At 38.3% G+C, this 16,246-nt stretch overlaps 1 protein-coding gene across 5 annotated transcripts in view; it reads right to left on the bottom strand.

Annotated features, from left to right (window-relative positions):
• Positions 1 to 1,593: 1,593 nt before the first annotated feature.
• Positions 1,594 to 16,246, bottom strand: part of MAP7 (microtubule associated protein 7) — a 235,568-nt gene continuing 220,915 nt past the window's right edge. For all 5 annotated transcript variants that reach the window (XM_027850724.1, XM_027850727.1, XM_027850723.1 and 2 more), the window contains 2 exons: positions 6,193 to 6,419; positions 1,594 to 2,396 (listed from right to left, as the gene is read on the bottom strand). In XM_027850724.1, the coding sequence (XP_027706525.1) occupies positions 2,386 to 2,396; positions 6,193 to 6,419 (238 nt within the window). In that variant the 3' untranslated portion in view covers positions 1,594 to 2,385. The remainder of the gene's footprint in view (positions 2,397 to 6,192; positions 6,420 to 16,246) is intronic.

Here is a 16,246-nt window from a genome sequence, read left to right as displayed (position 1 = left end):
CTATCTTTCCATTGCCCATTATTGAATTTAATTTTTTTTTTTTGCATTATGATCCGAAAAGGATACATTTACTACTTCTGCTTTTCTGCATTTGGTTGTGAGGTTTTTATATCCTAGTACATAGTTGGTTTCTGTGTAGGTGCCATGTATTGCTGAGAAAAAGGTATATTCCTTTCTGTTCCAATTCAATTTCCTTCAGAGATCTATCATATCTGTTTTCCAGAATTTTATTCACCTCCTTAACTTCTTTCTTGTTTATTTTTTTTTTTGTTAGTTTAGCCTGGTTCTGAGAGGAGAGTGTTAAGGCCACCCACTAGTATAGTTTTATTGTTTATTATCTATCTCCTTTAACTCATTCAGCTCCTCCTTAAAAATTTTAAATGCTATACCATTTGGTGCACATATGTTTAGTATGATATTACTTCATTGTCTATGGTGCCTTTCAGCAAGATATAGTTTCCTTCCTTATCTCTTTTAATTAGATTTATTTTTGCTTTTCTTTGTCTGATATCATGATTGCTACCCTTGCTTTTTTTTCCCCTGCTTCAGCTGAAGCATAATATATTCTGCTCCAGTTCCTTATCTATACTTTGTGTGTGTCTCTGTGATGCAAATGTGTTTCTTGTAAACAACATATTGTAGGAGTCTGGTTTTTAATCCATTCTGCTATTTGTTTCCTTTTTTATAGGTGAGTTCATCCCATTCACATGTATAGTTATGATAACTGTGTGGTTTCCCTCTTTGCTATTTTTCCCTTGTTTGTCACCTCCCCCCTTACCCCACTCTGTCACTTGTCGTGTTTTACTTCTGATCACTGTCTCCCCCAATCTACCCCTCCCTTTTATCAGTCCCCCCCCACCTCTTTTATCCCCATCCCTTTTTTACTTCCTTACAGGGTAAGACATATTTCTGTATTCAACTGAGTATGTTATTCCCTCTTTCAGCCAATTTTGATGAAAGTTAAGGTTTAAGCTTTGCCCACCCACCCCCATCTTCCCTTCCATTATAATAGCTCTTTAACGCATCTTTTATGTGAGATATTTTTACTCCCCCCCATTCTATCTCCCCCTACTTCTAATGCAATCTTCTTTTTCACACCTTTATTTTTTGGGGGTATCATCCCACCAAAGTCACCTTCCATCTGTATCTTCTTTCTACATATATTTCTTCTAATGGCCCTTATAGTAATAAAGTTCTTAATAGTTACAAATGTTATCTTGTCATATAGAAATATAAACAGTTTAACCTTACTGCATCTCTTATGTTTTCTCTCCTTTTTTTTTCATTTTTATGTCTCCTGTGACATGTTAACAGATTATCAAACAGCATAAACATTCTATTAGATTGCCTTTGCTCTGAAATGAGCAAAACCAAATTCTCCTTTTATTTAAAGAAAAATCAGTTTTTGATTACCCATCCTTCACCACCTCTCCCTGTCTCATGATCTGATAAGGCAAATCAAATCCATCCCTCCATTAGTGGAGATCTCAGAATTTACAGAAGTCCCAAATAACTCCATTTTGGGGGCCATTCTGTTATGGTACTCAAAAAATAAATGAAGCTTAAAAAACTTTACAAAGATGATTTGCCACATTTTTCTAATTTATTTGAATTTTTTTTAAACTGGACAAACTTCATAAATACATTATTTAAGAGTACAGCAGATTATTTCTCATTCATGAAAAAATAATGCTTTCCATTTTTTCACATTTTAAAATGTTTTTGTTTGCTTTCTCAAAAGAAGATTTCAAGAAGAAAGTAATGATGGCTGAATTTACAGAATGTCCATGTAGGAGTTGCATTTACAAGAACCTGATACAGAAGCCTATCATTTGCCCCTACAAATAGAGCTCAGTGAAAATATTTAAACAGGCTTAATTTAAACACCCCTCCCTCCCATTTGCTCTACTTGGAGAGTAAGGAAGTATTTATTTTTTCAAGTATTAGATTTACTAATTTTTTTTTGTTGCCAATTTTACACATTACAGCATTTAAAACCAAGACATCCACCTGAAAAATCATGCCCATCATCCCAGTTAGCCCATCCCTTTCAAATCCCAGTGCATTTGGTCTTTCAAAGAATGCAGAATATATTGATTTGCTAAGAAGGAGCACGTTTGGAAAAAGCCATTTAAAAGTGCCAAGTATGTGAAGCATGACTTTTTTTTTTCTATTGGCAAAAACTATTAGAAAGGCGATCCAGTCTATTCCCCAAGGTTTCTTTAGCTGGTTTTGATAAAGTCTCTTCAAAAAGATATTCAAGAAATCTTTAGAAAACTGGAGAGGAAGGAAAAAAAAAAAAACACTCCTTCATAGCATGGAAGGAATTCCATTAACTGTAGAAATGCTTATTAAACTTCACCTTTGGTTCTTCAGAAGAAATGGTCATATAACTTCTATATTAGGAGACAGGAAAAAGAAATATGTTATGACAATCACATGAAAAACCTGCTCAAAGAATATAAAATCTACCAGTTGGGTTCATATATTCCTAAATTCAAAAGATCTGCAACAACCACCAGGAAGACAAAGAGTCTTTAATTTGTCATTTCTGTGTGCGTGCGTAAGTGTGTGTGTGTGTGTGTGTGTGTAAAATAAAGACACTTATGGCAGAAATGCAAATTAGAAAGTGCCACAAAGGGGCCCTAGTGCTAACAAGAGACAGGCATTAGGTGCCCAGAAAACATTTGAAAAGAGAGCCATCAGTCACATTGCCTAAATTCAGAGAAATGGAAAACTGAATGGAAAACTTTTCTTTGATTCCATGCAAAAAGAAATTAGGAAATTGTATAGGGATGTTTTCTAGCACATAAGGAGAAATAGTATTCTTCCTAATGGTTTAATAATAGCCAACAATGTAGAAGAAGGAAGTGATTTGTTGACCAGGATCCTACCTGCCACATTCAATGGCCTTTTTTCAGTTTTCATCCTCCCATGACTACTCAGTGTTATTTGACACTGTCCATCATCTATCCCCATTTACTGTGCAGTCTCTTTGGTTGGTTTCAAAAACACCATATGCTCATTTTTCCTAATTATTCCTCTTCTCTCTCTTATGACTCCTCATCCTAACCCAAAGGTCCTGTCCTTGGATCATTTTTCTGTCTATTCTATCTTTCTTGTTAAATTCATTCACTCTTTCAGCTTCAGGTCTCATGTCTGTGCAGTTCACTCCCAAATCTCTGTCACTTGCTCTGATCTCCTTCCTGAGCTACAGCCCTACATCTCCAAATGCCTTCAGGACATTTCTATCTAGTTGGATTTTTTTTTAATGGACACTTTAAATTCGACAGGTCCAAAGCTGAGTTTATTTTTTCAAAAAACAAAATTAAAAACCTGCTTTCTTCTGACTTGAATATTTCCATCTCTCTCCTTCTATATCCAATTATTCATCAATCCCATCTCTGCAATGTCTCTCAGATCTGTCCATCTCTTCTCTTTCCATTTTCAGCATCTTGACATATAGGTCCTCATTACCACCTGCTGCAATATTCTCCCAATTTTCCATTATCCCCCCCCTTCATTCTTCATATACAGTTCACAGACTAGTGTTTCTTATGCATAGATCTTTGGCTTAAAATACTGTCTACTAAGTAAAGGTAATTTTTTTTTAGTCTAGCATTCAAGGCCCTCCACAATCTGATGTCACTGTATTTTTCCAGGTTTGTTTCAGGCCTACTCTACTCTCCAGCCAAACTTGGTTACACTCTGTACCCCATGCTTGGTATCTTTCTGCCTCTGTTGGCTTTGTTCGTTCTCCCTACCCTCTCAACACACACACACACACACACACACACACCCGAAATTCCTGTCCCTGGCCTGACCATTCTAGCTCATTTTCCCTTTTCTTTCTGTGACTTTGTTGGGCATTCTGCCTGTACTTATGTATCATTTGGTTTTATACTTGTTTGTGTTCTAGACTTGTGTGACAGTGTAGGCTCCAAGGGTAGAGGCTCTGGGTCTTACATAAACCCAGGAATATCTCTAGGGCTCTGTGTAGAATAACACATGTTTGTGCAACTGTTTTGTGTAAATTTTTTTTTTTGAAAGACCTCAGTCTCAAGTCCATCTCAAACCTAAAACACCAAAACCATTAGTAAGTATTTATGTTAGCAGGTTAAACATCCATTCCTCATTATGGTTTTCTTCATAATGCATTAAGGATCACATGTGAGATAGTACAAAACAAACCTGCGTTAGCAGAGCGCTAAATGGAAAATAAAGAAAGTGTGAAAGGAAAGGAACACAGCAATTAAGTCCTTTTGTTCTGTGTTGTTTTTTTTTCTTTTTTGAACCAAATCTGTGATTTCATTGGTTTAGGGAACTCCCTATAAGGAAACTTCCCCAACCAATTGAGAGTGGTGTTGCCCTGAAATTTAGACTTTTAGCTGTGTGAAGAACAGGACCACACAGCTAGCAGATATCAGAAGAAAGCCTTGAGCCCAGGTCTTCCTGACTCTGAAACTAGCCCTCTACTCACTATACTATACTGCCTCTATAGTCCATTTATTCTTAAGTCCAAAGTGATGGGACTAACTATATGACCCCATCACAGAGTCATACAATGGGCTGCCACCTGTTATAATGGCAATACTTGGTGCTGACAGTAACTACTTGGGATTAGGCCGAGGCACGTGACACTGACTCTTCTAATAGCTGCTCCTTTTGAGCAAAGGCTTCTGGCCATCCGTGAGCCTTGGAGATTGTGGCACAGAAAAGGGCAGGTACTTTCAATAATGGCTGCAACCCCTAATCAAAAGGCAAATTTCACAGCTGTTCAGTGTGGCAAGTTAGCTACACCTGCCTAAAAAAGCCTGTTCAAATAACTTAAAATCTGAGACTAGGACTCACAGATTCTTAAATTCAAATGACCTGTACCAATTGCCATGAAGACAAATTGTAGTCTTTGCTTTAACTTGTAATATTGCATCATTTCATGGGCCACATCAAATAGATCAACAGGATAAGCATTTCTTTGTGACCTTTGACAACAAAGGAAAAATGATACATCTATGGGGGATACTTGGAAAAGAAGGCTTAGGTGGTCCATGGTGGCTACACCTAACTCTCTGAACAGCTACCACGTTGAAGAGTGAGTAGATATCCACTGTGGCTCTAGAGAATAACACTAGAAACTAAATTTGGGCACTGGATCTCACCAGCCATTTAGCCTTCCTATCCATGAAAGGAATTCCCACTGCAACATAGTTGGCCAGCAGTTGTCTAGCCTCTTCTTGCAGCCTTCCGCGGAGGAAGAGCCCACCGCTTCTCGAACTAGTCTATTCTACTTCCAGACCACTCTTATTGTTGGACAGTTTTTCTTGACATCAAACTTAAATTTTGCCCCCTTGCAATTTCCAGCCATTGTTCATAGAACTAACCTAATCCCTCCTCCAATGGCGGTCCTTCAAATTCCTGAGGCCAGTTATCCTATCCCCCCTGAGTTTTCTATTCTCCAGGCTATATAGGTAGAAGAAGCAAGGAGGCAGATTTCAGGTCAGTACACAAGAAAGAAAAAGTAAACCCCAAAATGAGCTTTCAAATAGTGAGCTTCTCCTCATAAATGTTCAGTTTAAACAGAGACTGAATAATTGAATATAATTTAATTTAACAAAAAAGACAAAAAAAACCCAAAAGAATCCTTGACTTCAAGAAGCTTACATTCTCTTGGGGGTGCACAATAGTTTGGTCTAAAGCAAAGTCGGAAGAAAAAGGAGCAAGGGAGAGATGGGACAGAGTGCTTTGAACATTAGAGGAGGGAGGAGATGATCACAACTAGGATGAATCCAAGAGGGCTTCACAGAGTAGGTAAAATTTAAAGCTAGCCCAGTTAAAATTTAAAGGAAGAGGATTACCAAAGACGGAGATGAAGAGGAAACGGTTTCCAGGATTGAAGAAAAAAACTTGTGCAAATACAGGAAGGCACAGATAGAGCAGGGATTCCTGCTTTGAGTAATTGGTTAGTGGAAACCTTAGAGGCCATTCATTCACCCTATTGTATGTTGTCTTTTACAACAATTTTCAGGGAAGTTTACATACAGTTATAAAGCTTTGAACTCCAATACACAAGGCCCTTCAGGTGACACCCGGGGCAGAGCTTACATAGTCTCCATACCTTTCGTAAGGTACCAGCCAATTGATTTTTTCAGAAGTTTTCTGACAATTGCAACAACTGGTCCTAGGCAAACTTACCTGCTGTTTGCTGTGTCTGAACACTATCTACCTGAGGCAATGGCCCAAGAGTCCCCTTATCATCAAAGGCTAAAATTGGATTCAAAGGAATTTCTGGGCTTCCATCACTGTCCGTGATATCCAGTCTGGATGGTTTAGATCCGATGGGTAAGTTTATAATTTCTTCAAAGGTGTCATTATGAAGAGTCACTCCATTTTCATTTGGTTGATTTTCAGTATTGAGGGTACTAGAAAACATTTAAAACGACATAGTTGTAGAATAAGATTTAATGTTGAAACAGAAACAGGCATTTATCTTTTAGGGCAGCCAACTACTGCTTCCTAAAAAGGACTTTTTTGTAACATTATTCATAATTTTATTAGCAGCATAAATGGTAATATCAGCCAAGTTTTTATTTCTCAGTCAATGACAGTTTTGCTTTTTTGACAAAGACATAGGAACATAGATTTAGAGCTGGAAAAGACCTCAGAGTTGTGAAGGATCTCGTTTTCCAGATGAGGAAATTGTGACCCATGTGACATTCTCTGTGTCACATACATAATTAAACATCAGACCCACAATTCAAACTCTGTCCTCTGACTCTAATTCTACTCTGCCTCTCTTTTTAGGCCCTTATTTGAATGGTGATTTTTTTCCGCATGCTAAGGAACTTGATGAAACTAAAGATCATAGCAATTATAATAATGAGCACAGTTTTGTATTTTAAAAACACGTTAAGCTTTTCAAAGGATTTCGAGTGAAATAAGAAGTATGACTATGATTCGTTTCATTTTAGAGATAAAGGAATAGTCTCAGGGAATTGGTCACACAGCGACTCCATGTTGGAATCAAGACTTCGGCCCAATTTTTTTGGGCTGAAGACCCAACTCAAGAGACCCAACCAAGAAAGTCAAGTGTGTGACCATTTGACTCTTGTATCTAAATGTTATTTTCATAGTGCCACACATTATTCACGTGCTGTTACTCTGGCTATTCAACATGGATGCTTGGTACTACCTGGCTATCTTGTCATCTTTATTTAAAATCCCTCCTCCCGTTTTAAACCTGCTTTACTACCTTCCTTCCCAAATACTCAGAGGAGAACATTGCCCTCTGGCTATTTGTTCTCAGAGCTGTATTTAACCCTTTTCTTTTCTATGACCCAGATTTAAGTAGTCACTAAATTTTACCACTTTTCTCTCTTTATTATCTTTCAGTTCCTTGCATTCTTCTCAATTCCCACTAGTAAACTTCTGGACTAGGGACTAGTCAGTCATCTCAGGACATGACCCAATGCCCCATCTCTAAAGTGATGTGGAAAAATAGGACTTCCTTGACAGGCATTTTGATCATGTCTTTCTACTGCTCAAAGCCCTCCTCCATCTATATCTATCCGTTGGGAGCAGAATCTGGACCTGACATTTATGTGCCCTAAGCAAGGTTTGAAAATTGGGTCCCCTGTGAGTTACTGTCCACCAAAGACTTTGAACCTTTATGGCAACTTGACAACACAAGGCACATACCAATGTACTGTGGAGAGTAGGATTTTCTGATGATAAAAATGTGCACATAAAAATGTAATATTAAAGTGTCCCTCATCGCATCCCCCTGCTATGAGCTGTATACCCACTGCCTCGTCTACTCTTGGTCGCAGCTTTATTCAAAATATAAGACAGTGGGATTTCTAATCACTCCGTCCCACTCCCTCAAGACGCCCAGGTCTTGATGCCCATTTTCCTTGGAGGGGCCCTCCCACCTTGTGCCATTGCCTCTAGCCTGGCCTAACTCCAGTTACTCCCCAGTTACTCCCAAGGAAAAAGTGGGGCTTCCTCCAATCTGAACAAAAGGGTTTTCATTCCTGACTGGTTTCCAAGGGAGAACAAACACTGCTGTGTTTCTATTGATCACCGCATATTTTAAACTGGATTACCAAGGCAACTGTTTCTTCCCCAGCATCCTTTCCCCCTTCCATCCTCAAAGTCTGTAGAGCGGACCCTGGGAACTAGGTAGTCTCACTTTCATACTTGGCAAACTGATGGAATCTTTATTCAAGTCCTGGGCATAAAGTAGGTGCCAAATATTTGATTTTTTTTGCCAATTAATAAACATAAGTACCACTAAGCACGTAAGCAAGAATAATCTACTAGGGGAAATTATGATTTCTGCAAGGGAAATCATATCTGACTAATCTACTCAAAGTCCTTAGAGGAGTAAATAAAGCATATGACAGAGTTCCACACCAAAAGCTATTTTAAAGGAAATCGGTTGCATTGGAATTGTGGGGAATGTCTATCTCCCCAACCCCCACCATGATAGGCTTGAGACAGGAAATAAAGGAATATATAAGAATTAATGTGTGTGTGTGTGTGTGTATGTGTATGTGTGTGTGTTTTTAAGGGAAAATTGGCCTAAGTCTGTTGGGAAGCTCCAAGAAATTCTAAAGACAAAAGCAGAAGTTATTCTGATGAGGGGGGTGAGGGAGGAAAGGAGCTGATGTGGATACACAGGGAATCCACTGACCAAACTCAGATTTTTAAAAGATGTGTATAGATGATGGAAGAAAGAGCCAATAACAAGGATAAATACAGATGAGAAACACTATCTTGTAAAAATTGTGCCAGCTGAAGCAAGTGATGAAGGCTGTCAACCAACCAGTTGATTAACAAGCAAATGCTTCTTAAGTTCCTATTATATGCCAAGCAGAGAGTTACATGAACACATGATACAAAGACAAAAACAAGGCAGTCCCTGCCCTCACGGAGTTTGCATTTTATTGGGGAAGAAAACACATATATGGGTATATAAAGAATATATGCAAAATAAATACAAGATAGACTTAAAAGGGAGGGTACTAGTAGCTTGAGGGAGTCAGAAAAGCTTCATGTGTTAGAAAGTGGCACTTGAACTGAGTTTGGAATGAAGGCAGAGATCCTAAGGAGCAGAGAAGAGGAAAGAAGGAGGCATGGAGATTCTGGTATGGGCAGTAAGTGTAAAGGCAAAGAGAAGGGAGATGAGATTTCTTATTCAAGGAAGAGAATGTAAAACAACATGGCTGGAGTACCTTAAAGGGGAGAGGAACAATGTATAAGACTTCAAAAATAGTTTGGGGCCTGGCTCTGAAGAGCTTTAAATGTCAGAGATTTCTATTTGGTCATAGAGATAACAGGGATTTGCTGCAGTTTATTGAGTGAGGAAAGAGGCAGGATAGTAGCTAATATGACCATGTCATCACTTTGACAACTGTGGGGAGAGACAGAAACTAGATAGAAGACTACTGCAATAGCCCAGGTAAGAGATGGTGTGGACCTGAATGAAGATAGAGGCTGAATGAGTGGAGAGGAGACGTGTGGCAAGAGGTGTTACAGAGATGGAAATGACAAGACTTGGCAATCATTTGAATAAGGGGGAAGGGATGAGTGAAAAGCTGAATGTGACACCAAGACTGCAAACCTGAGTGCCTGGAAAGAGGATGGTGCCTTTAACGATAATAGGGAAATTTGGAAGAGAGATGAGTTTCTTGTGTGTTCAGTCATTTCAGTCATGCCTGGCTCTTCATGACCCCATTTAGACTTTTCTTGGCAATGATGCTGGAGTGGTTTGCCATTTCCTTCTCCAATTTATTTTACAGATGAAGAAACTGAAGCAAACAGGGTTAAGTGACTTGCCCAGGGTCACATAGCTAGTATCTGAGGCTAGATTTGAACTTGACACCTCCAGACACCAGGGCCAACATAGCTGCCCTGAGTTTCTTGGGGAAAGATAATAAATCCTGTTTTTTACAAGAAGTTTGAGGTGTCAATGGAGTATCCAATTCAGAACATCCTATTTGGCAGTTTGTGGGAGAGCAGTTTCGGCTGGATATGTAAATACTGGAATCATCTAGACAGAGATGATATTTGAACCTATGGGATCAGATTATAACATAGAAGAAGAAATAGGTCCTGCCCCCTTCTCCCCCTTAAAGCTATGTCGGAGGTTCAAGGTAGGTGGAATGATGAAAACAGATGATGGAAGAGAAGGCAGAACCACTCAACTCTTTATTTTGCTTCTGTTTTTGCTTCTTGGAAGTAGAATGATTTTTAGACTGAAGCATAGAACAAAAACGTAACAAGGAATATAAACTCAACTAAAGGGAAACATTTATCAGACAGCATGTCACACTCCTTGATGACTTCAAGTCACTCCTTCTGACATACTGAAACAACCAGCAGATCAATGATTTTTATAACACTTTGGAAAAGTGCCACAGGACTGGAGAATATCAAATGTCTACTACTCCTGACAAAATTCTAGAACACACTGTTAAGAAGAAGGTATATAACCACTTAAGAAGGGTAGTGGTGATCACCAAAAGCCAGCATGGCTTCTGCATGAAAAGTGTCAGACTAACCTAATTTCTTTTTCTGATAGGGTAATCACTCAGGTTGATCAGGGAATGCTGTATGCACAAATACACTTAGATTTAAGCAAAGTACATGACAAAGTCTTTTCTGTTGTTTTTTTGGATAAGGTAGAGGGATAGGGCTAGATGAAAAGGTGGATTTGTAATGACCAAATGACAGAGTATGCATTAAAAGGTTGATGTCAGCTTGAAGGAAGGTCTCTAATCCAGCGCTCCTGGGATGTGCCCTTGGCTGTGTGCTGGTGAATATTTTTTTTATCAGTAATTTAAACAATGGCATACATGGCATGCTTATGAAAATTACACACAAAGCTGGGTGGTATAAATAATGCATTAGACGACAGAGCCGGGACACAATGGAACCTCAATGACTGCATCCAATAATGTGAAATTCAACAGGGGTAAGTGTAAAGTTTTGTGGCAGTGTGGAGAAAGAGCTGGTCTCTGATTGAGGACAGTGCAGGTTTGAGTCCTGTATCTGATATATACAGGTAACGTGTCTCTGAGCAAGTCATTTAAATTCTCAATTTCCCAGGCTACTCCTTAGAGCAGGTGCTGATTTGTACTGGTAGAAGGAATATCCTAACAGGGAGTTCCTTACACCAATAAAATCATGGGTCTGGAATTGGAAAAAAAAAAAAAGTGAAGTTACATATTTAGGATTCACGAATAAATTTAAATGCATACTTGGGGAAGCAATATTTCCTTTTGAAAGAGTTCCTGGGGCTTTGGTAGGCTGGAAACATACTATGAGTCAACAGTGTGACAGGGTACTCTAAGAAGTTCACTGTATTCTAGGTGGTCTGAATTAAGAGGAAAAGCACCCAGGATAAGGGGATGGTTCCACTGTATTTTGGCCTGCTTAGGCTACATCGGAAATATCATGTTCAATTCTCAGTACTGTATTTGAGGAAGGACATTGGCAGGCTGGAGCCCATTCAGAAGAGAGGAACCAGGGTGGTATAAGAACTGGAGAATATAACACATAAGGAATTTTGAAGGAAATGGGACTATTAATCCTGGGGAAGGGAAGAGGAAGAGAAAGGAATAAGCATTTATATAGTGCCTACTATGTGCTAGGCACTGTGTTAAGTGCTTTACAAATATTACCTGATTTGATCTTCACAACAACCCTTGGAGGTAGATGCTATTGTTACCTCTATTTTATAGATGAGGAAATATAGGTTAAGTGACTTGCCCAGGGTCACAGAGCTAGTAAGCCTCTGAGTCTGGATTTGAACTCGGGTCTTTCTGACTCTAGGCCCTGGTTCTGTCCTCTGAACCACCTAGCTGGGGAAGAAAGTACTTGAGGCAGGGTAGATATGATAATTATTTTCAAATGAAAGGCTGTCATGTAGCAAAGGCATGAGATAGGTTCTGCTGTAGCCTTAGAAAATGGAACTAGGAGCAATGGATTGATCTAAGTGGTGGACAGGTGGATTTAGGCTTAAACTAGGGGAAAGCTACTTAAATAGTACAATTGAAAAGTGGGGGATGGGAGACTGGGGGTGGTTAATGGGTCTCTCTCCACTGAACGCTTTTAAGCAAAGGCTAGACAGTAAACTTTTTGGGGATATAGAAAGTTTTTTGGTTGGACTTGATGTCCTCTGAGGTCCCTTTCAGCTATTTGGTCCTATGATTCTGCCTGAGTCAAGATCAAACTCATCTGCCTGCAGTTCCAGACTCTCCACAATTTGACGCTCTACCTTCTCAGACTTGGCTCACACCACTCCCCTCAACAGAATTCATGCCACGAATGGACTAGAAGACGTATACCCCGAATACGCTGCATTCTTTTCTGTTTTAATGTTTCTAGTCATCCAGTTTCCTAGGCTTGAAATGCCCTCTCTTCGCTTCTTTCTTTTGAATTTCTTACCATGCTTAAAAGGAGAATTCGCATACTACCTTTTTCATAAAGTCTCCACTGATGATTTCTCATCATAATAATAATCTCTCTCCTTAGGTATTAGCAAAGTGCCATATGAAGTTTAACCTTATGTGCCAAGGCATTATAGTTATATGTTCATGTGTTCTATTCCTCTCAAGACTGGAAGACTTCTGTTTGTTCAGTTGAACCAAACTGAATCAACACCCCTCCAGTGATAGGAACTCACTATTCCACTAGGCTTCCCTTTCTGTTGGACACTACTAATTAGAAAATTCTTCCTGTTGAAGGTATGTTGTCTCTTTAAGGCCCTTTTTCATATGGAGCAAGGAGTGATGACAACAAATCAATCTCTACCTTCCTTTAACTTCTACTCATTGGTCTTATTCCCTGTAGAGAAAGGCTAAGTTAAGTACTTCTTCCATGACATTTTTTTTCTATCTTTCATGACACAAAGGGCATGGTGGTATAGTGGAAAGAAAGCTGGAGTAAGAGTCCTCAGACTAAAGTTTGAAGATGGGCTCCATTGCTACCTATGGGAACCACCTATGGAAACATAGACAAGTTACCTAATCTTTCTGGGGTCTCAATTTCTTCAAGTGTACAATACTGAGGTTGGCCTACATGACTTCTAAGTCTGCTTCCAAATTTAAATCTGTTATGCTCTGACCTGTCCTTTTAAAATCATCTCATCTCCAGTTACTTCAACCATCCTTTATATGACATTATTTTTATGATGACCTTTTTACAAGAAGCCTTCCTCAATCCCTCTGAATTCTAGAATCTTCCCTGTTAATTATTTCCTATTTATCCTGAATATATCTTGCATTGTATATATTTGTTTGCGTGTTTTCTCCTCTATTGAATTGTAAGCTGCTTGAGGGCAGAGACTTTCTTTTATCTCTTTTTGTATACCCAGTGCCTGGCATATAGTAGGAACTTATTAAATTTATATTGATTGATTATTGATTGACAGGGATTCCCATCCTTCTTCCTTTTAATTTCCTTCATTCATGTTCCAGTTTAAAAAACATAGACCTTCCTTAGAAATGTGGTATAGGGAGCTGAAGACCATTAATATTGTCCATGTGATTTAATGACTTCAGAGTATGGGGGAATACCAGGCTTTCTTGTTCTGCATATCACTGTATACTGCTCCCAATGCAGCTGAAGGTTATAGTAGCTATTTTTGGCTGTCACACTACTATGCTGGTTCATCTTGAATTTGTGACCTACTAAAACCATTCAATTTTTCCATGTAACCTACTCTCTAGCCATGTCTCCATTATCCTGCCATTGTGTGGCTGCTTTTTTGAGCCTGGGTGTAGGATTTTACATTTATCCCCAACTACATTTTGTTTTTACTGGAGTTGGCCTATCTTTCCAGTTATGGTTTTTTGTTTTTTTTTTTTTTGGTATTCTGAGTCTATTCTCTATTTTTCTCTATGTCATTCACAAAGTTGAAAAGCATGCCATCTCATCTAGATCTTCATCTAAATTACTGATAAAGATGTTGAAGAAAACAGCTGAGGATGGAGCTGTAGAGTAGAGGCTACCTTCCAGGTTGATACTGGTCCACTGATTATTTTTTTCTTTTTTAAATATATCGAGATATATGTATGTATGTGTGTATGTATATATATAAAACCTTATTTAAAATTCTCCCCATATCCCTCTCCCAAGAGAGTTTAAAGAAAGAATTTTTAAAAGAAAAAGACAAATTACCCAAACCAATCTGTCCGTGTGTCTATAAATCTGAAAACATATACAATATAAAACAATCATGAAATCTTTCACCTCTGCAAAGAAGAGGGGGAAAAGTATCCAGAATATTCTTATTATAATTTTTTTTTTTAAAAGACATATTTAGGTACAATGGGATAAACACAAGCAACCAGATTGTGCAATGGTTAGGATCATTGGACTTAGAAATCAGAAATCTTGTTTCCAAATCCTGCCTCAGAGACTAGATGTGGCATGACCCTGGGCAAGTCATCCAAGCTCCATCTGCCCCAGTTCACCCATCTGCAAAATGGAGCCATTAGACACTGGTCCACTGATTCATATTTTTTTCAAAATAATTAAACCAGTTATAGATCCACCTAACATTTCTCCATCATGGCTATAAAATGCCTTGTTGCAATAATCTCTGGATTTCGGTCCAAAAATACTATGACCAGTCTTTAGTTTCATAATCATTTTTTAAAAAAGAGGTGAATTTGGAGTGATTTATGTTCATAGACCTATGTTGGTTCTCTGTAATTAAGTTGTGACCACTGTCTAAGTCAGAGACTATCTGATAATCTGTTCCAGAATTTTGCTGAGGATAGAAGCAATCAATACCTTCAGGCTACAGTAAGATAGCCTACAAAATGAGTAACCCCTTGGGCATGAAGAGAATTAATCTCTGTTAGGTATCGAAAGTTGCATATCAAGCATATAGCATTTTTTTTTTAAATGACCCTCCCAAAGTACTTTCTGGCTTTGAGAAAAGGCTCAGTATTATTAATCTGATAATTATCCCAGTATTATATAATTAAGCCTCAGGCCTACTTTACTCATAAAGAATCACATGGCAAGTTCTTTGAAGCAAGAACAAAACCATACTAATGGTGTAAAAAAGACTTGGCTAATGTATAATTTAGTTCATTTATTAGTCAAATATTAGAACTATCATTGTACTCTGCATCTCCTCCATTAAGTATGGATTTCTTTGAATACTTAAGAATCCGTGCTTTTACTTTTCGGTAAAAACATTAAGGATTTTCTTACGGAGTAAATCGGATAGTTATGTGACAGTCATTGAAAGGCAAGGATGTTGTTATACTATAGAAATCAAGGTGTGCTTTAGACTGAGAAAAAGCTAGTGTCTAATACATATCAAAGGTAATTATGAACTGGCTTTGCATCATTTATTCAACACAGCCAAATGATCATTATTAATAACACCCTGGGCAGAGATAATCTTGTCAGTCTTGCAAGGAGTAACAATTCCACAGGCATAAAGAGATAGCATCCCACAGTTAGTATCTTCCAATTAGTGCCAATCACACTATAGAACATCATATGGGGCAAGTGTGTTTGTTAGAGGATTATGGACAATTACGTCTGACAGCAGAAAAAAAAATCAGCTATTATAAAATAATTTGAAGACCTTCAGGTCTCAGCAGCTTCTAATGGTTCTCATCCTGGCTATAGAAAATAAAAGCTCCTACTACATTGGCATGCTGTACTGAGAGAGATTATTTTAGATGCTTCAAAAATGAATTCTAGAAATCAGAAAAACGCTAAAAAAAAAACCTTGTTACCAGCCTTTGCTTAGCTATAGTTCAGAGGGTTGTCAATATTTTCAACAGCATTATTAAATATTTCTATAATTCTCTGGGGTCACACACATACAAGCACAAAATATGTTGGGGCTGTTTTATATCTGAAAAAATGTGGCTGCAAATATTATTGATATTCACGCACAGGAGGTGAAAAGGACATGATCTCCATGTAACCTGGAGTATTTCCCAGATCACATGTCTATTGTTGGCAGTTAATTGCTACAACCTGCCCTGTCTTGGCTAAGAGGCACTGCCATCAATACACCATATAAATGTGGGTTTCTTAAATTACTCATAATGGTACAAACTTAAGAATCATTCTACTGTAATCTGGCATCATTCAAGGTTGACAAATCACTGAGGAGCATGAATATGGTTCTGGCGAAGTTAGGCTACATGAAAAAAAAACTAATCAGGTTATCTTTTGCAGTTCTCTTTAGCATTCCAGGCTCAAGATA

The sequence above is a fragment of the Vombatus ursinus genome, unplaced genomic scaffold (assembly GCF_900497805.2).
Source record: "Vombatus ursinus unplaced genomic scaffold, bare-nosed wombat genome assembly UNPS02009132.1, whole genome shotgun sequence".
Taxonomy (NCBI): domain Eukaryota; kingdom Metazoa; phylum Chordata; class Mammalia; order Diprotodontia; family Vombatidae; genus Vombatus; species Vombatus ursinus.
Note: the sequence above shows the minus strand (reverse complement) of the source record. Positions and strands in the feature narration are given on the sequence as shown.